This window comes from Aplidium turbinatum, chromosome 18 (assembly GCF_918807975.1).
Source record: "Aplidium turbinatum chromosome 18, kaAplTurb1.1, whole genome shotgun sequence".
Classification (NCBI taxonomy): domain Eukaryota; kingdom Metazoa; phylum Chordata; class Ascidiacea; order Aplousobranchia; family Polyclinidae; genus Aplidium; species Aplidium turbinatum.
In genome coordinates this window covers 5,768,698-5,790,239 of record NC_137489.1, presented here as the reverse complement: position 1 = coordinate 5,790,239, position 21,542 = coordinate 5,768,698, and the positions used below count along the sequence as shown (strand labels likewise).

General features: G+C 38.1%; 1 protein-coding gene across 1 annotated transcript; it reads left to right on the top strand.

The window, feature by feature from the left end:
- The first annotated feature begins 9,260 nt into the window (after positions 1 to 9,260).
- On the top strand, positions 9,261 to 13,862 carry LOC145787783 (uncharacterized). Its single transcript, XM_082599609.1, has 7 exons — positions 9,261 to 9,812; positions 10,200 to 10,320; positions 10,789 to 10,857; positions 11,271 to 11,299; positions 11,809 to 11,875; positions 12,398 to 12,519; positions 13,159 to 13,862. The coding sequence occupies exons 1-7, from the start codon at positions 9,498 to 9,500 to the stop codon at positions 13,417 to 13,419; spliced, it is 984 nt and encodes a 327-aa protein (XP_082455735.1). The 5' UTR covers positions 9,261 to 9,497; the 3' UTR covers positions 13,420 to 13,862.
- Positions 13,863 to 21,542: the final 7,680 nt, after the last annotated feature.

Sequence of the window (21,542 nt, the reverse complement as noted above, 5' to 3'; positions counted from 1 at the left end):
CAAGCAAATACAAATAACCAACGCAACTTCATATCAAACATTGATATTAAAAAAATAATTTTCATGATTGTTAAACATTTACATGTTTGCGCCAGCAGCAAACAATAAAACTGAATTGAAAATAACACAAACGTTTCGACTTTCCCATTCCCAGTCAAACGCGAGTTACCATTACCAGGCACTTGCACAAAAAGCACTTATCTATGTTGCCAGTCTGCCAGATACTGGAGGATGAATTTCTCCAGGACCGCCGAGCAAATTTTCCAAACTTACTCTCATGAATCAGTTTCATGTTTATTTTTCAACCATTAAAAAAACATATAGACGTTGAACCAATATAAAAAGTATGTCTGGAAAAAAGAGGAAGCAGCAAAACGAAAACATCAAAGCGTGCTTGAGAGAGAAATGACTTGCTAAATATGAACAAGCTTACTAGGATTTTGGAACGGTCGGAATATCTTGAAAAAATTTAAACCTTCTTCAAACAAATGTGAAAAAAAATTGCATATGAGAAAAAATAGGCTATGCAGGCCTGTATAAAATAATAACAAAATAAAACACAATTAATAAAATTTTAGTAGACAATGTTCAGCCTATGTTGGTCGGCCGTTGTGAGTTAACTTATCAGCAATGTTGATGGTCAATATGGGGGATACAATTCTTGATGCATTAGATTTAGCTTTTAAAAAGAGCAAGGTAAGCAAAAAATACGTCCTAAAAGCTTTAACCAAGTTTTAATTTTTCTAAACTAGGGGATTGACTGATAAAAAGATCTTTACTTGTACACCGGTTTCATTTTAAAAAGAAAACAAAAGTTTGCATCCACTTCAGCGGAAGAACTCGTAACCTGTTTTAGTCTTTTAAAGCCATAAATTTTCCAATTTTTGCAGTGGCGTAGCTAGGGAATGTGCCGCCCGAGGCGGATTCAGATTTTGCAGCCCCTTCAAGAAAAAGCATGTAAAAATGAAATGCATTTTTTTTATCAGGTTATAATCAAAATAAAAAATTGTAGTCTGAAAGTGCTGCCTCCAGACGTGCCGCCTGGGGCAGTCCACCCCCGCCCCCTTAGCTACGCCACTGAATTTTTTTCTTCGGGTGCTCTTCAATTTTCAACTTCAATAAAATGATTGATGAAATGAAATGACCATATGACCATTTGACAACCAAATGAAATGACCACTCGGCCACGGCTCGTCGGCAGCCGTGGCCGAGTGGTTAGCGCGTTGGGCTCGCAGTCGAGAGCCTGCATGTTCGACTCCAGCCACTCACACTTGCTGTTGTTTCTCTGGGCAAGAAACTTTACGATAATTGCCTCTACCTAGTGATCGATTTCGAGTAATGGGTAGTACCAAATTTACGTCATAAGTAGAGTAGACAACCGGAAACAGACATTGCCGTCGGCTGCAGCGTGGGTCAGGTGTATGTCGGAAGGCGTACACCGATGCATAACGCTCAAGTCCGCTTTCCCGCAATGCAGGATAAAGATAAACAAACAAACAAAAACAAACATTTGGCAACATTATTTATATCATTCTTTTTGCCCTTCAATGAATGTATTACAGTAGCTCGAACATGTTCATAGATTTAAGAAATAAACATAGCAATAAGGAAAAAAAGAATTTTTATAGTTGTGCAGTGTGCAGTTTGTTTACTTTCAATCTTCATTCTTTGAATATATTTTCATTTGTTTTTGTTTCGACTGAATAAAATGCTTAAAATAGTCCTGATTTGAGATGTTCGACGTGCAGTAACGTACCGGTAACGAGAAAAAAATTATGGAAAGTAAATGCAAATTTTTGGGGGGAAATGAATCAAATGGTTGAAGCGTCTGGTTACTCTAATCAAAAATTAAGGACCCAAAATGTAGATACTAAACTCATATTCAGAAAACAAACGTTTCGAAAACCGTTTTCATCTTCAGTGCTATAAATCATTAAATGTAGCCTAAGCAATCCCTGCTGCGTAGCCGAGTGTTGAGAACGTCTGCGCGACGTTCGAAAGGACGTGGGTTCGACACCGCTCCAGAGCACGCGGCTGTGTCTCGGCAAAAGACACTTAAAGGCAAGCCAAAATAAGGGGAGCAGCTGACTCGAACACTAGGCTATATGTCACTTCGCTGCTTCCTGTCGTCTGTTGTATCGCATCTGTGATCGCAGTAATCTACAAGCTATTATAAGTGAAAAACGTAATAGAAGTCAAGTTTTTTATGAAATGATACGTAACAGAATTGAGAATTCAAAGAGTTTGATGAAGCCTCAACGATAACGACAGCCTAGCCTACAACTGCAATTACTATGGGAAATATTCTAACACGAATCCAAATCAGTCGTGATGCACAAAAAGTCAAAGTAAATAATCCTAAATTACATAAGGTCGCAACTACGTAATACAACGTTGAACAAGAATAAAAGTTTTGATTACAATGTTACTAGATAGGTTATTTTGTACATGATATGGGAAAAATTCAAGATCGTTGAAAACAAAAACTTAAAATTGGAGAAATTATGAGATTCCCAAAAGAAAGAGTAAAAGGTCAGGCCTGAATAAAAATCTGCAAGAACCAGAGTTTGAAAAGACAAAAATGTTTTGTAGAGATAGGGATATGTAGAGATTATGCAGAACGTGGTGGCAGTGCCGGTCTTAGGGTATTTCGGGCCCTGTGCAAATATGCTTTGCGGGCCCCAATGACAATGATTCAATTCAGTAGCGTAGCTAGATATTTTGAAAGGGGAGGAGTGGTTTGACGGTCAGCGGTGAAGCCTGACGGCGCGACCGCCGAAGGCGACACCCAGCGGCGAGGGGTCTGGGGGGCCTCCCCCAGAAAATTTTGAAAAATTACTTTGAATTTGGGGCATTCTGAGAGCATGTTGAAAATTTGGATATGAATATTACTGTAAAATGGTGCTGTCCGGTGGCATAGCAAAAGGATAAGATCATGCATTCTTGGGCATTTTTCAGAAATAAAGCTATGTTGAGTCTAGATGCAACCTATTTCGTCCCCTGAAAAATTCGTATCCCGATTTCGCACCCTGAAATCCGAGTACCAAAATCAAATTTCGACCTATTTCGTCCCCTGAAAAGATTGAGAGAAATTTGAAATGTTTGCGGCAACTCCGATCAGCAACTTCGGCTATGTTGTTTTTTTCTCGATCTTTTCAGGGGACGAAATAGGTTGCACCCGTCGAGTCTCTATGTTTTCTTGTTGCTAATTCCTTTGTTGAATTTTTCTATTGGAAATGACAAAATTACTGCATTTTCTGAGTAAATTGCGGGCCCCCTAATTTGCGGGCCCTGTGCGATCGCACGGTTTGCACACTCCAAAGACCGGCACTGGTGGTGGGAAGCAGCGCTTCGGAACGGCGTGACGACGTTTTTACGAGATAATTTAGGAATTGATAAAAATACATCAAAAGTCGGTTTGCGATGCAAAAATGCTGGTGACATGAAGTTGCAATAAACTGGAGAAAAGTTACAAATGTCATTGACTCATTGTAGGGCTTATGTCAACACTTGAAAGAGTTGGCTAACAATTTTAAACGTTATTTTGCGAAACATGGCTTTTCAAACCTCGACATGGAATCTTCTATATCAACAATCCATTCTTCGAAGCTGTCAACACGTGTTACCTTAATTTTCATAAAAAAGAAAGTGTGATTGAACTATGTTGTGACTCTACTTTGCAGTCCAAAAAAAATAAATTCTGTTACAAGTTAGCCTACAACTCAAGATATCTAGCATGGAAACGAATGTTCATGTTTAACTTTCAAAACAATCAAATTGTTAGTGACTATTCCAACTTATGCGAAAAATCTTTTTTGTCTCTAGCTTTAATTAAAACAAAGCAAAAAATCGCCTGAATACTGAAACAAAAATACGTGTTTCAGACCTTTTTTGAAGTTTTGCTTTCATCGCATAGGCCTACTGGCAGTGTAACAGGCGCAATTTCCAAGTAAGATTGATTTTGTACGTAGGCTAACTAAACTAAATGGGTTGGCAGTTTATTGTTTGCGTTGAGTTGATTGGCGGTTTGTTGTGATTTGTGTCTTAAATTTATAGCCTATGACGAAATCATACATCATGGTACGCTACACCAGCTTTGGTCAACAAAAGATTCCGAATACGTCTAGGGTCGTTAAAAGAATAACTTTGACCCGGTATGAATGAGAAATATGGCCCTTAAATCTTAAGTCCAAAAATATTCCTTGGACTTCCGATCTGGACCTACGCCACTGAATTGGTCTGATCTATTTCCTAGAACCTTTTGTTGCCGGTTCACATGCATTTAGCTCAGTTGGTTAGCGCCTGACTTCGTGAACAAAGAAGTTTCAAGATTAGGCGGCGCTGGTTCGATTCTCAGAGTGTGGGCTTGAGCAACGCATTTTAAGGACTGCTCTCTTCCATTCAGCGGCACCTATAATGGATGGAAGAATTCCCCGGCAACAACACTTCAACAACTATCAGAAACTTCACTTTGTTAATCTCAGAGACCGGCCTTGCGTCAAAAGCCCTTACAGCGAAACTACCAGGTTTTGTCAATCCATTTTTTAAAGTTTTTACCGGTGTAACGGTCCAGGAGTGACCGCAGTCCAAAAGTTACCAAGGTTGTCAAATATTCATATTTTTTTTATGAAAATAATTGAAATTCGTATTGCTAAAAAAAAACAATTTTAAAGTGCCCCTGACAGGTTGGATCCAAGTATAGTAACTTTTTTAAGCATTTCCTAGCGCAAAATTATGCTTAGCAAACTTTTTAATCTTAACCTCGAAGCTCGACTGGTTAGGGCGTAATTTATATCAAACGACTGCTCCGCAGCGCCACCACAGGCGAAACTGCATATTTCACTGCTCTGGGTCTGGGACGACTTTGGTGGTGTTACGACATCCTAAGTGGGCGTCGTTAGCGACGGATGAACCAAATGTTTTCTATAGATCTGATTGGTTGGTGGATCATAGTTTAGTCGGAGTTGGTAGGCCTACAAGTGGTTGCTTTTTTCAAAGATTTATTGTTTTTGCAGTTTAATAAAACTGTACTGGATACGTTCCTACAAAACCTAAAATATACTTGAAGTGAAAAATGAAGAAATCGCACGAATCATCATTCATATTCACTATTCATAAATACATAAAAGTTCTCTCTCTCTCTCAAAATGTGCCTTCAGTTGGCCATTGAAATCCGGTGTAACGGCCATGTGGAATTGGAAAATTGTTTCAGATTCGCCAAACAATGCATGACGGCAGCACAATCCGATTGTTGCTTCCGAGAGCATCACCTTGTTGCAGTGCCGGTCTTTGGGGTGTGCAAACCGTGCGATCGCACAGGGCCTGCAAATTAGGGGGGGGGGCGCAATTACTCAGAAAATGTAGTAATTTTTGTCATTTTTAGGGGAAAATTTCAACAAAAGAATTAGCAACAAGAAAACATAGAGACACAACCTATTTCGTACCTTGAACATTTCGTACCCTGAAAAGATCGAGAGAAAAAAAAAACAACAGAGCCGAAGTCGCTGATCGGAGTTGCCGCAAACAATTCAAAATTACTCTTGATCTTTTCAGGGGACGAAATAGGTTGAAATTCGATTTTGTTGACAGCGGACAGCACCATTTTACAGTAATATTCATACCCAAATTTTTGTTGAACATGCTCTCAGAATGCCCCAAATTCAAAGTAATTGTTCAAAATTTTCTGGGAGGGAGTTCCCCCAGACCCCCCGCCGCTGGGTGTCGCCTTTGGCGAACACACCATCAGGCAACGCCCGCCGACCGTCAAACCACCCCTCCCCTTTCAAAATACCTAGCTAGCTATTGAATTGGATCATTGTCATTGGGCCCGCAAAAGCATATTCCGCACAGGGCCCGAAATACCCCAAGACCGGCACTGCTTGTAGTATCCACTCCAACGCATGCCTCTAGGCAACTAACCGATACTGCCTGCAAGGAAATAAAATCACTTCTTTTAGTGTGCATTCTTTAGCGTTTTGGGTATTTTTAGCCTAATGTAGCATCCTTACTCGTTTGATAGGTCTCCGTTTTCTGCTTTCGGTTTATTGGTTTTTCTCCAGTTCTTAATTCCTGCTCCTCATAAAAACAGTTCTCAGAACTGGATGATGTAAGTGTGCCTCAAAATCGGTCAAATTTGTAACGCAACTAACTAGATGCGTCTTTCTTCAAAAGTTCTTTCATCTGTGGCACTTCATGGCAACATACACAATTACACATTCATTGGGCTGGGGCATAGACTCGCACTTGTGGCAAACGCACCACCTAGACTGCGAGTGTGGCAAACGCACCACCATAACAAAATCATCTTCAGTGATGTGAAGAGAGCATAACGACTAGTTTTGTAAAGCCCATCCCACTTTCGAACACTTGAAGAAAACTTTGATCACTTTCTTCTCAGCACCTTGTTTTGTGGGAAAGCGTAAAAAGATTCTTTGTCACTGACTGACACGGTCTTTGTCACTGACACTGTCACATAAACAGCAGTTTGTAGGCATTGTCTCAACCATAAATTAAGGATACTGTTTGTGAGATACTGTTGTTACACTGCAAATGGCTATAGCCAGATTAGGACAAATAAAAAATTATCAAAATTGTAGCCCTACGAAACTGCAATTTCAATTGAATTGAGATGCTGTTTGATAAAAATAAACTCAACCTATTTGATCTAAACCTGATAGTAGCTTAATAATAAGTTCACTTTTTCTTTTCGGTAATTCTTATTTTGCACATGCTTTAGACCAGGGGTCAGCAAACTTTTTTCTTTGAGGGCCGGATTGTTGCGAGATTAACAGCTGCGGGCCGGATGCAAATTGCGAAAAGATATACAACTATTTAGAATCTCCATTGACTTGAACTGAGCACAATAAAATAATAACAAAGTCAGCGGTGGAAGAGCAAAGTTGTGATGAAAATCGAAAGGTTGCTGGAAAAGTTATCCCCTACTGTGATACACTACAGGCCATCGTGCTCTTGAAAAAAAACATTACATCTTTACAAATTTGGCCTAGGCTGTCCCCATTTGTGGTGGCCTAATGATAAAAACAGAACACCAACATGTAGGCTGCCTGGTGGAAAAATGTACAAATTCAACATACAACAACGAACTATAAGAACGAACAATTTTAACAAAGAAGTCTCTATTACACAAAAAGGCAAAGCCAAAGACGGTTGCTAATGCCTAGGGAAGCACATGTACAGAATTGTAGTGCAGCTGTAATTTCCGCAGCACGTGGCGGGCCGGATGAGATCAGTTCGCGGGCCGGTTCTGGCCTGCGGGCCGTAGTTTGGTGACCCCTGCTTTAGACCAACAGAGCCCCACACATTCACGTTTTGCAGTAGTCGTACTATACCTTACCAAGTCACCACATTGAAAGAATATATCCTTCCCGCTTATGGTGACGTCACAGCGGTGTTGCCGTTTTTATTTTCGCAATTGAATGAGTGCCAGATTCGCCGAAAGTCAGCGAAAGTTTGCAAGCGTGTAACTTAGTAGCCTGTTGGTATTTTTTACGATTTGCTGGTCAGAGAAGTTTGTTAGTGTCATCTTTTTGGTATCTTAGGTAAATTTAGCGAATTTATTTACCTGTCAGAGGCACTTTAAGCATTGATTAATCATGAATGAAAAGGTATGCATTAGTTTGAGAGCAACCACTCAATTAAACGTAGTTGTAACATTTTTGTTTTTGTATCGCTTTCTGAAGCGCCGAGCAGCTCTGGTCATTTGTGGTCTGATGTAACTTTTAGACTGCTACACTGCAGCAGCACCGTAACTTGTGGACCGCAGTAACTCCTGGACCGTTACACCGGTCCCCTATGTGAAAAGGTTGGAAATCACTGCTATAGATAGCTCAACAACATAGTCTGCTGCAGTTTCACTGGACTCGCACGATCAAATGCGTCGTTTACCGCACTGTCATCGTACCCATGACACAATGACGTATTACGCTCCCTGTTTATTAAACGTCACTTTGAAGCATGTTCTGTATTTTAAAGACAGTAGTGATTGTCATGCTTCATAGAGCTCGAACCAAGCGTTGAATTGACTGTGAGTCACTCACTAAACAATATTTATTTCACTCAATACAATGTTTACTAGATTTCAAGCAGCGTAAGTTGTGCCATAACTCTGCTGCTTACCTACTTGTAGAATTGCAGCATATTTCGTGTGAGACAGCAAGGATAGATGAAGGCCTCACGCGTCGCACCAGCAAAAACTGTATTGAACACTTTCTTTCACACTAGCTCTAATGCCCGCCTTGTTGGAGAAACACCATTGCTGAGAGCAAACGCTCAGTTTAAAACCTTTTACAAACCTAGGCTTCATTCAATGCAGGTTATGGTTTCAATAAAAACAACAAATTTTTGAATAAGTTAGTGAAGAAAAAAAAAAGTAAGAATAAGTCAATTTAATCAATTTAGAAAATAATAGCCTACCATATTACTGCTTGTTTTTACAAAAACATTTAAGAGGCTGCAAATGCAACCAATGCAGTATTTACAGACCAGTCGCAAAAAACACCTCAAAAACAAGACGTTATTTAGCCCAATAAAGGACATTTTTATGTTTTACTAGGAAAGGTTTCAGTTCACGTTTTCAAAACAGCATCTTTTGTTTAAAAACTCCTTTTAATTTTCTTTATACCCTATCGGCGTTTGAATAGAATACTTTTTATGGCAAGGAATCTGAATTTTTGTTTCGGTGTTGTAAACGGGAATGGTACGTTAAATCTTATCAATTTACATAAAAGCGAAAATGAAGTTTTCGTTAGCTTTGTAGATTAGACACAAATGCTTTTGCTTTCGTTCATGAGTGAAAGTTTGGACTATTAAAAATATGACATAGATTTTGCAGATTATAAACTTTGGAGAGCAAGTCGCTATGGTAGCAATATGTGAAAATCTTTTCTGATCCATTACGAAACAAAAACTCCCGGTAGCCAACTGATTTACCTAAAGTACGTGTACGAAAACAAACATATAATAACGTTTATTGTGCTGAATGAAATTTGTCTTTGTTCAAGATAGAAAACCCCAATTTTGTTTGTTCTAGTTGGGACGTGAATTGTTTGCGGATACTCTCAGCTGTGGGAACACAATAGCAGCGTGTCGTCTTGCTGTACTTTTTTGCTTGTTTAAGCAAAATTTATTCATGCAAAGCCCCGAAAACTGCACACTGGCAATCCACAGCTTTAAACGAAATTGTCATTAGTTTGAGCTATCCTTTTAAGCTTTTGCAGATCCGAAACTCTTGTAGTTCAGTTTTTTCATGAAACCAAAGTCCCTACTTTCTCGAAACTTCAATCTGATTTGCATTCGAATCGATACCTTTGGTTTCCTTTAGTTTATTTGGACTTTTTTCTTGACTCTTTATAATGTGGAACAGTGCAGTAATTTTTCATATTCCACATCTCAACAAACCATTGAAGACATATCAGCAGAATAAGTCTTTTGAGAAGTGTAAAAGTTTCTATTGGGACAAGTTAGCAATTGTTTGAAACATGAAAGGAGCGTTATTGAAGAAGCAATTCAATTATGACTGTGATAAGCCATGGATGGATAAACCAACCGCATTTCAAAAAATACCGGTAGGTAACTGCAAGGGAAATGACAATCCATTGAGCAGAAAAGGATACCGGTTAATCTTGTCTGTCGGCATTGTTGCGTTGATGCTTTTGCTTTGTTGGAATGCGTACGTCAGTTTTGAACTTGTTCGTTTGCGTCATGACGTCACGGCGGTTACGTTGCGTGAATGCTCTTGCAAATCAACAATGGAAAATGATGAAACTATTGACGACGACAGCATAGACGACAAGGTAATTTTTAGAAACAAAAGTTAAATAATGGTATTTACAAAAAAAATTAACATTTTTTGTAAAGATTACGTTGTGTAATAGATTAACAGCCTATGTCCTATGATATTCCCAATAGAAAGTGACAAAATCAGGCCCATTACAAACTTTAGTATAACTTTTTTCATTACTTTAACCTGTGACAAATAGACCATAATTCTAGTAATTTCTATGGTTTAATACTTGTAACACTACCAAAATTGATGCATGCATGTTGGACATGAGTGTATTTTGGTGTTTTTGGTATTTCATCTTACAATTAGAACATCACGCATTTCGCTCAAACAGACCTTTAACTAAAATCTAACAAAAGTACAACTACAAAACAATTCTGTTTGTCCTACACTACAGTCTTACAACCTGTCTGACGATGCATACGAATACAATAGTGATGACATCATAATCAACTACAATGAAAATTCGAATTTATCTCCGGAAAGTCGGAACCATTCTCTTTTCAAGAGAAGTGCTGGTAAGCATTTGGTTTGAGTGTTTATATTTTGTTTTCACGTATTAAAACGGAACAATCCAGACAGAACATTCCGTCATTTTTGCATTGATTCAACGTCTGCACACGTCCGATTTTGTTGATTGGAAATGAAATGCTCATAACGGTGGTCCGCGGCAACTGGGCTGCGAAATGGTGACAGGATTCTCCAAGTCACCTGCCTTAAACTGTAAAGTTATTTAAGTTATTTTTAGCTCAGCCGTGTATTTCTATTTATGTCTTTTAACGGTGAAGTTTTATCGCTTTGTCAGCTGGAACGATTCCCGTCTTGCTGTTGTACGTTTTCTCGCTACAGTTGAGTTTCACTTCTTTGAGATCGCTTTCATTTCACTATGAAAAAAAAAACCCTTTTTTACGAAAAGAAGGATTGGCAGTTTCTTGTTTGCCAAAGAAGTTTCGTGACCTTTTTGTGTCTGAGCGTTTGAATTGTAGGTGAACCTTCCAAGCCAAAACCATCAGGCCGAAATAAAAAACGCGGTGGAAAGGGAAGAAGAAAAAACAGTAAGTAGCCGAGTGTTGGTCGTTTCTAGCAATTAAAAATTGAAAATTAAGTTTGATTAATTGATTACTTCAGCATTAAATAATATCACGCTTGTAATTAATTCAAATATGAACAGTAAATAAACTTCTGTTACATTTTGATTTGAATAGCAATATTAAGCTAAAACTAAATCAAAATCAACAAAATACAGCTAGATTAATTCACACTTTCTGAGTGGCAGCTTTTTTGTTTAAAAGCACTGTGTCCTCCATGTTTTGCTCAAGCTTATTAAGCTTATTTCTTTGAGGATTTTTAACTTATTTTTCTGAATTAAATAGGATTTGCTGTCGTAATGTGTAAGTGGTAGGCAGTCTGTGGAATACGCCAGCTTTGAAAATAATAGTTTAGTAAGCTATTTTATATTTATGTGCAGGAGTGAAACAGCTGCTTAGAAAGAACAAGGTAAATTTATCATAAAGATTTGTGAAGAGTTTTCTTTGTAATAGCATAGTCTGTCTGCTCGTGGGCTTACAATGTTTCACGTTGGGAAAAACTGCTTTCATATCTATGTGCTTGAAAAGAAGACAGTTTACGGTTACTTACCATACTTACAATCACTGCTGTACTGTTTATAGTCGCTACTAATACATTAGATTTCTGGCGTTGATTTATTTCCATGAATATTTTAAAATACTTATTGATTTGCAAGAAGTTATTAAAATACTTAGCATTCAGAGGAAATATCGTGGGCCAGGTTGAAACTCTTCGTGGGCCGGATTTCACCCGCCGGCCAGGCATCAGTTTATAAATTTTGTTTCATGCTGCCATAATATTCACGAATAAGTTACAAATGTATTATAAAATATTATACGGATATGAGTTGTAATTTATCTTATCGTAATCGTATATTATGACAATATGTCAAACTCATAGGAATATCATTCAATTTTTATTCTTTTTTTCTATATCAGGCTGTTGCCATTCACGTTAAGGCCAAACGAACCACAGATATTTTTGAAAATCGAATCAATGTTCCTGGTAAGTGACAAAGTAGGCTATAGAAACTCGTTTCTTTAATCTACGTTTTTTCTGTAAAAACAGCATCTGTAATCCTATTAAAAAGTTGATCCAATTTTATCGTTCAAAAAGAATATAGGCTACTACATTGTCAAGTAAGCTATTGGCGGTCCAAGTCTCGCGGTGTGCTTGGGCGGTGCTAGTTTAGGCAATTTTGTATTCAGGAGTTACTGAGCTCACTGGATGAAATAGTTTACTGACAAAACTTCAACAACAAGCAAAACTTTTACACTACCAATCTCGATGGTTTAAAGCTCATACCCGGAGCTTATTATTTTTGTAGCGTAAATAGACTAAGTCATTATGTGGCATGATTAAACTTTCAAGAAGCTTTCCAATTAGAAGATACAAATTTTCACAATCAGTGAATCACGCCAACAGGGTTGGCATAAATCTTTTTGCAGAAATAAGTGTCTGTCGCCTAAAATCTGTTATTACTTACATTTTACATAGGCCTAGGCTTAATTTTAAAAATATTTACAGGAAGAAAATTGAATGAGTGGCTCTCGCCAGACCCTGAGTACATTGGATTCGACACAAAGTCTTTATTGTCAGATGGATATGTCACTGCTCCTGTAAATGGTCTCTATTTTGTCTACAGCCAGGTTCGCTACTTGTAGGGTTAAAACGAAAACTATATAGCATAGCTAAAACTTCAAGTAAGAGTCGTTTCAAGTTAATTTACTTTTCTCAATTGCAATTGAAATGATTAAGAAATCAGATTTTGTATGAAAAATGTTTCAAGAAAATGTATGAAAATATAACTGAACAATAAAATGAAGGTGTTTGCATGACAATATGATTACTGCATGCATCAATATTATGATTCCAAGTTAAATCAAAATATAGTTATTACTATCTGAATTCTTAACAGCCTGTTTCACCTAAAAGGAGGATCATCAGAAGGTCTTATTCAAATAGAATCTATTTGAATAAGACCCTTTTGATGATCCGTTTGAGGTGAAACAGGCTGTTAAGAATTCAGATAGTAATAACTATATTTTGATTTAATTCGCTCTGCTTTGCTTTTTTGCTTAGCATTGAGCACTTTTTGTAGTAGCCTATTAATAGTTTTCATTGTTTTGATTCCAATTTATGTAGAAAAAAGTTATTATAATATTCTAACGATTTTGTGCTTAGGTACAGTAGCCTACGTCTACATCGCCTATTTGCCGAATGAATATTCCAGTCGAATGCCAAATAAATCCATTAAAGCTTTTTTCACATTTTATTGTTTATTTTAGGTTGTTTTTCGCTCTTCGAACCTTCCGTACATGGTGGCAGAAATAGGTGTGAACACTTGGGGCGCTGCAGCGTTTACCAAATGCCAGATCTCAGCAAATCCCAACGCAACAGACGGATCTTACGTCGCCTGCCACTCAAATGGAGTTGTGTACCTTCACAAAGGCGATGGAATATCTTTGATTGTGAATCCCCAAAACGTGCACGTATACATGGCACCAGAATACACTTACTTTGGAGCGTTTTTGCTAGGTCTGAATTGATGGCAAACGTTTCGGGTCATTGCGTATTCTTCCTGTTGGATTGGCATGTTTCCAGATTTCGGTGACAGATAATAGGTGGATTGATATTATATTCTTTGTTCTGTAGCCTATTATCCGAAATGTTTTTTCTTTGATACGTTTCTGGAAGTGATAGCCAACCTACTCTTGTATTTTGCTCGGGATAGCTTACAATGGGCTATCATTTCTATCAATAACCTACTACAATATAAATGACCACAGAACTATCTTTTCTGTTGTGTTTTAATTGCGAACATTGATTTTTACGCTGTTATTTTGTAATTCATTGGCATTGTAAAATACTAAAATGCCAACAGAAAAATTCATATTGTGTCATCTTGCGTAAACATTCGTTTTTATCAATTTTTGGTAATGTGTTTTGTTGTTGAATATGCGCCACTTTCACAACAAAACAAGAAACACTTTTATCATTTTATTGTCATATAGGCCTACTGCAGTCAAATTTATCTTAACTTGGAACAATTTTACTGCAGCCAGTCTGCTGAAAAGATATTTTAGGCCCAGTACCAATGTTATTGCCAAGCCTCATGGAAGTAGCTGACATCTCTAAAATTAAAAAGCAAGACACTTAAGGATGAGTACAAATATAAAAATACTAGTGAGATCATCAAACCAGACAAATTTTTCCTCCAAAAAGCATTGAAAATTCATTCCGAAACAAAATGGTTCGATTGTACAGAAATGTATACTGCGTAGGCGAGAGTATATCTGAATAGGCCTAATATGCGGTGCTTTTTTCAAGTCTTCGAAGCCCCTAAAAATGATCCGGGAGGTTAATAATAGCATTTCAGATCCAAAATTAACTTACTACTATAGTCCAGGATTTCTTTGTCAGTGCTACTGACCTCAGTATATATTATTATTTGCATGGGGATGAGGTACCGTAATTAGCCTACTTTGACAAAACACCATTACGCTAGCGCAAACCTAGTTGTTATTCTTCGATAGTGTTTATAATTCGACACTTTGAAACAAGAAAAAACACAAAAAGAAATTAGGTGCAGCAATTTAATCAGGAAAATTAAATCTGTCTCGCATTTTTCGGCTATTTAAAATAAAAAAAAGTCAAAAATACGGCTCCGAAAGCTCAATATTTAACTTTCCGTACATCATATCCTAGAGTTTTGCATTGGCAGTCATAATTTGGTATGACAATTCCCACAAAAAAAAATCAATATTGATTTAAATAACACAGTAAATTTATGTAGCCTGCTATTTCAACTTATTGAAGTTTGTCAAATTTATAGGCTACTACTTTCGCTTACTTGAAAAAATTATTTCAATTTTATTGGGTAGAATGGGCTTCTATCAAAATTAAACTCACGTGAAATATCGTAGATGTCGGATATTGACAGCCAGCAATGGTGGACAGGGATGGTTTAGCAGGGGTTCCGGACACTTCCTGAGAGTGGGGGGGGGGGGGGGTAATTTAAGCAGGGGCGGAAACGATGTTTTGACATCGACAGGGGCATATTGGATTATCGCATCACATATACTTTTGGAAGGTCGCTCTCCCAGACCCCGTTCTCATTACTGAAAGCTTCAGTTTCTTATACAACGCCTTAGGCTGCGTGTTTCGCGCCAAAGGCGCAAATTTTTGTCTTTCAGCACGATTTAAAATCGAAAAATTATTTCAACGAATCTGAAATCACGAGCAAAAGCTTTTTAACATTTGCCACATTTTTTTGAGGTTTTGAGACAATTTTGGCTGCAAGGGGGACGTACACAAAATCCCTCTCTGTATTCTTCCTTGGCTCAAGTTCTCCAAATTTTGAAATTCAGACGCTAAAAGGTTAGATTTAAAAGGTCAAAACCGTTAAGGTCAAAGCTATAATAATCTATAACTTAATTTACAATAGCATGAATACAGCACGACAACCTGTGCCATAACATCTACAGTGAAATGAAACGTTTCAGTATCTAGGGTCTAGGCCTACATTCAACTCAGAAAAAATAAAAGCTAAAATGCATTTAACTTTTACAAGAACTGAAAATAAGGAGACATCTTGATTGATACTACAGGAAGGCCTATCATCTGCGCCGTGTAAGAAATACACTGAACAAAAAATGCCATAACACCCAGGTAATAGGCTACCTTGTGCCAAAATCTCACGAAAACTACAAAGAAATAATATTATAAAAGAACACCTCAACTCAAACAAAACACTGTGTGCACTCGCTTCTATTCTAAGCAGAACAGTCAGAAGTCGCCAAAGACGTTAAATCTTTGTGCATTGTTGAAAACAAATTCTTTGCAGATTTCATCCAAACACACTTGATGGGCATGGCACATGGCAATGAAATTGAGTCTTGAAGCAGTCATTGTGCTTCGGAGCCATGTTTTTAAGTGGCGTAGCGAGCTAAACTATCTTTCAGCTTCTGCAGAAGATGGGCCATTGACCAATAGCAATTTTACAAGTTTTTCCACACTGGCATAAAACTCTTTGATAATAATAAGTTCCATTAACTTGTTTCGAACATCGCACACCTACTTGATCGGCCCAAATTTCTGATGGAAGTGGCTTAAATCTTGGCCTAAAATTTTCACGTCGAAGCCATATCGTTCCAACGCTGTAACAACCAACGCTGTGACTGACTGTGCCAGATACTAAAACTTCTTTACTCTTTTGGTGCGTGTGAGGCCTTGCACCTTGCTGTCAATAGATGCGTAGAACTACCTTCTGTAATGAGAAGCGAGGTCATGGGAAGCACTTTGCTTACAGCGCTTTCTTGAAATCTGGACTTCAGCTAAGCCTAAGCTATCTAGGCTACTTGCTGCTGAGATTCCTTGTATAACTGCATAAATTGTTCTTCATTTCTAAGACTCTCGTAATTAACTTTTGAGTTTTCAACCAGTTCCATCATGTCGCTGATGGTATAAGACTTGATCTGCAACAGGCCTGTTATCTTTTCAAGTGGTTTGAATAAAACTTGGTAAAGCTGCAAATCTGCAATGCAAAGTATGTGTTGCCTTGCAACAATTGGGAATAAAGGCCTAATGATTTCGCATTGTTAAACTTTTGAAGTGTGTTTAGCAAGGCTTCGTATAGGGACAGTGGAATACTGAGCTTCGTAGTTTAACAACACTGAAGAAATGGCCGGTACACGTGTCAGCCATCTTGTTTGGCACAAAGTGTGCAAGCTATGGTGGGATTCCTCCTGCAGGGCGATTTTGAACTTGCCAGACTGAATTTGCAAACTAGTTAGCTCCTGTACAATTCCCATGCATTACAATTCCCATTACAATTCCCATACAATTCCCATGCAATATGCAGGTCTCTATTGCATATTTGCATTGTCTTGGGAGTCGGAGTTTACAAACAAAAAACTAAAAGGTTGTGCAACAAAATAAAAAAATGAAAATAAAACACGAAAGTAGAGAAATTATTAAAAATTAAATTTTTATCTCTACATTAGTGGGGGGGTAATTTTGCATTAGTTACTCCCCACTCTAATTGGTGGGGGGGGGGTAATCACCCCCGCGGCCCCCCTCTAACGAAGCCCATGGGTTTAAGAATCAGGATAGACAATGCTTCAAACTCGAGATGATTTTATGAGTCAACATTTTTTTTATGACCTGCACTTAGAAAGAAACTCCACTCCGATAGGCTACGTCACATTTGCATGTTCGAATGTTCGAAGTTAACTTGATACGTATTTTGAAGTACCTACCGTCAGTAGCGTAGCCAGGAATTTTGAAAGAGGGGGGGGGGTTGACGACCCAGCGGCGGGAGGTTTGGGGGTCTCCCCCAGAAAAATTTGAAAAATTACTTTGAATTTGGTGCATTCTGAGAGCATTTTCAACAAAAATGTGGGTATGAACATTCCTGTAAAATGGTGCTGTCCGGTGGCATAGCAAAAGGATAAGATCATGTTTTTTTCGACATTTTTCGGAAATAAAGCTAAGTCTCTATATTTTCTTGTTGTTTAATTCCTGGCTGAGATGTTTGAATGTTTGGCATTGGCAAAACTCGCTCTTTTAATGCAGTTTTGTATAAAATTAGGCAATTTTTTTTTAGACTGAAAGCATCATTCTCAATATCGTGACGACACACGCGTGCCAAAAGGGGGGTTGTAATCCCCAACCCCCCCCCTGGGCTACGCCACTGCCTATCGTAGTTTTATGCAAACAGCTCAGTGTCTTATCTTTTTTAGACTAACGCTGCGTCAATCCTGTTTTTTCTTGTCTTTAGTTTTTGCTTTTCTAACGTGTTGCGATCGCAAGTTTTAGAGACGGCCATTTACTTTTTGAAAACTGCCTTGTTGACAGCACCTTGCTGAAATCAGTCATAGAAAGAAAAATGACAGCATACAAATAAGGCTTTATTACGTCTGACAATAAAAGGGCTTTTGTTTATCATAAATACTATCTGTTTATAGCTAACTGCTCTTGGCTGATGCTGAGCTGCGTCGGAGTCTGCCTCGGAGTCTGCCTCGCTTTCTGACTTAGTCTTATTCTGAAACGATCCCTGTTCCATATCTAGAAAGCTAAAACCTCAATTGCTAAGGTAACAGGGATCAGTTGTCAGTAGATGTTACAGAAAATATATTTCGCACTTATTCAGTGCATCGTCAGTTCTGATAAAGGGCAGTTAAAACCTACAAGTAATGTTTTAAACAACATTACAGTGACGCAATAATGTCAAAACATGAGCGTAAAAAATTGAAAAAGCATAAGCGTAAATATTGAAAAAATGCTGAATGAAAACTAAACCAAGCCGGCAGTAAAGTAAATTACGTATCAAATATAAATTATAAACTAGAATTGATGAAAGAGCGATTACTAAAGAATCAATAGATTACTAAAGAATCAATTACTATCTGTTTATAGTAAAGTGATAATTGGTACCCATAGTGATTTAATAAATCTTGTTATGATAACCTGCATTGCGCTATCAGCATCAGGTCTGGATATTCACAGCATGCTCATAGTTAGCTTACTTCATTACCCGTACCGTAGGATAGCCTATACTTGCTTTACACCTAGCCTAATGCTTAGTTTAGAAAAACAGCTTACTGGTAGGCTAACCTTTTAACTGTGTTTCTAAACAAGTACGGTAGGCTATTCTTTAAATATGCTCTACATAACATTTGTTAACTGTCTTCTGAATTAAATTTTCTCACTTGATTTGTTCGCTCAACCACATGCTATTTACCTAACTACCGATAAAACCGTTATATCGTTACAACGGCTAACGCTTTCTTGTCCTATTATTAAGAGAGATCACTAAACATAGGGGCCCACCAGAGGCGCCGGAAGCGGGGGGGCAGGGGGGGGCGAATGCCCCCCCTGCCCTCAATTTTTCTGCAGATGGGGGGGCAGGGGGGGCAATGGTGCCCTTTTAAAGTCATGTAAGCTACTGCACATTCTGCAATATAACAATTTCTGCTATTCGCCTTAAAATTCGTTGTTTTCTCGGCAGCCATCGTGGCCTACCGGGAGTTCCTTCTCGGCGGCCAAATCTGCGTGCTTGGAGGCCAAAATACAAAATAAAAATAACGATAGCACAAGTAAATAGAATTAAACTTGCAACAATGCTAAAATCATCACTTAGCGTTGTTGAAGTCTGGGCCTGGGCGACGTCCTACAATAGAATCGTTGCACCACGCAATAACTGCTTTATCAGGATTGTAATCCAGTACTGATGCGGGACCATCTAACGACACTCGCACGAGTGTCTCCAATGTGGCGGATTATAAAGAAGTTTGCCACTCCTCTAGAATTCTTTTTAGCAACGAAAAACAACGTTCGACATGTGTTGACGATGACGGCAAGGTAATAAAATAAATATTTCAATGATGTGAAGGACATTACTAAAAGAAGCATAATTTTTGCAAAATAGGATAATAAAATGTTTTCCCCTCGGATGTCAACTAACCTAGTTCTCCTTTTTAACAACGATGCAATGTCCGAAACATCGAATCGACATAAAAACGACAATATTGCCAGCCGATGTAAATTAGCACTTCGGATTAAGACTTTGTTCAAATATACATCGGGAATTACAAACAAGACTTACAGCGCTGGTGATCGGCTGATCGCAGATGGATATATTCCAGCAATAACAAATATTCCCGCACAATGCAACAGTGGCGATTATGACGCGCTGACCTAATTTTGCGTCACTCTTTGACACTACATATCGAGGGCTAAATGACAGAACGAGCTAAGTCCATTTTTGCATTTTTTGTGGTTAGATACTGGAAAGTGTTTCTCAAGCCCCGTATTTTTACTGACAGAAAGAGCTAAGTTCTAGCCTGAACAGGTTTCTCAGAACTGACTGCTCATTTTAAACTAAGTCCAGAGGGCTATGCGACACAATGAGCTATTGCTACATAGCTCATTGTGCCGCTTCTGCATCTATACCATCTCTATTGACAAAATGAGCTAATGTGACATAGCTCATTCTGTCATCATCATTGCCGACTTGCCGTCACAGGTCCAAAATATAGTCACACAGTAAAAAAGAGTGGTTTGACTCCAAAAAAATATATTTTTGACTTTATGTACACAAACAAGGTTGGAAGTTGAATCTATACATGCAAAATAAGCTAGTCATTATCTACATTTCTTTTCGAATTTTAGTTTTATGAAATTTCTTAGGTTTGTTTTTGATAACTTTTAAACTTGAAGGCATTAAAAAAAAATTAGACCACTCTTTTATTAGGTCACTCTTCTATCTCACAATTTGAAAACTGGTAGAATGTATTTATTGTACTATTACTATTAGTGAGTGTGTAAAATTACAAAAAGTATTATTTGACAAGACTAAACTTTTGTGCAAAAATGTTACCAAAAAAATATTTGGTCACACTGGTCGTTTCATCCCTCCAGCAGTTAAGACTGAACAGTCTCTTTTTGATTTCCATGACTGTGGTTCGAAAATTTTCGAGTTGAGGAAAACATTGTTAAGGTAAGTATTGTATAAGGCAACTTTATATTCAATTTGAATAGGCATATTATAAGTGAAAGCAGGTAACTTGTAGCTGATGGATACTTAGCTTGACTAGGCTAGCAGATGATCTGACGGCCTAGGCTACCATGCTAGTTGTTGTGTCAGTAGGCCTAGGTTACTGAACCTTGGCAGTAACAGTTCAGAGTTTCAATAAACTTCGGCAGTTCATACTTTTGAGAGATGCTGTATTTTCCGATTATGGTGGATTGTCAAACATAGGCCTGTAGCCTACATAGTTGAATACCGTTAGGCCAACCGTCAATTGGTGTTTATTGCAGACCAAAGATCACTGAATGCTGTCTTTGGGACTAAACAATGTGAAGTGTAAAAACTACATAGGCAACCATTCTCTACAATTAAACCTTCATTTACTGATAGTTCTAGGTTTACTTAATACTGGTAACGTTCTAGTATCGATACCCGGAACCGGTAGCCTAGGCTACAAAAATTTAAAACTACACTTCTTCAGACAAGTAGCCTACTTTTGCTATTTATGCAAAATTAGTATAAGATTTTCATTCAAAAAACGTGTTATTGTTGTAAAGACCACGGGCCCAAAATCCAAAACGGGCTTTTACTCAAGAACACGGGTTACAGGCTTACGCTTTTCAAAGACAAGTAGGGAGAACGTGCTATTTTTGCAGAAGCGTATGCTCACCTCTGACTATTACTTACTTTTGCCAACTTAAAAACCCTTGACTACAGTGTATTATTTGGTATTTTACTGTTTCAGGTGATGGATGACAAACCGAATACCATTAAATGGAAACTGGATGAAAAGCTCATCAATGAACTTACACGCAGCGATGAGTCTTCAGAAAATGAGCCCCAAGCCAACAGACAACCTGATGACTTGTTTATCATTACTAGGAGTGACGAGACTTCTGATGATGAGTCTGAAAGCAAGAGACTTTGCACTTTTGATCTAGATGCAGGAGATGACTCATGTGAAGATATTGATTACCAACCACCTGCAGACACTATGTCATCTTCATCGGAGTCGAATGATGGAGCCGATGAAGGTGATATCGGAGCTGGTACATCCGGCACTGGAGGCACACGGTGGCGCAAGTCAAATCCAGCTTTGTGGAAAAGCAATTTACGGAAGAAAATGTATAGAAGTGGTGA

Coding starts and splice junctions, on each gene's coding strand:
- LOC145787783 (XM_082599609.1), top strand. CDS start 9,498: ATGAAAGGAGCGTTATTGAAGAAGCAATTCAATTATGACTGTGATAAG. Junction 10,321..10,788: donor TCTTTTCAAGAGAAGTGCTG/GTAAGCATTTGG, acceptor TTTGAATTGTAG/GTGAACCTTCCAAGCCAAAA. Junction 12,520..13,158: donor TCTATTTTGTCTACAGCCAG/GTTCGCTACTTG, acceptor TGTTTATTTTAG/GTTGTTTTTCGCTCTTCGAA.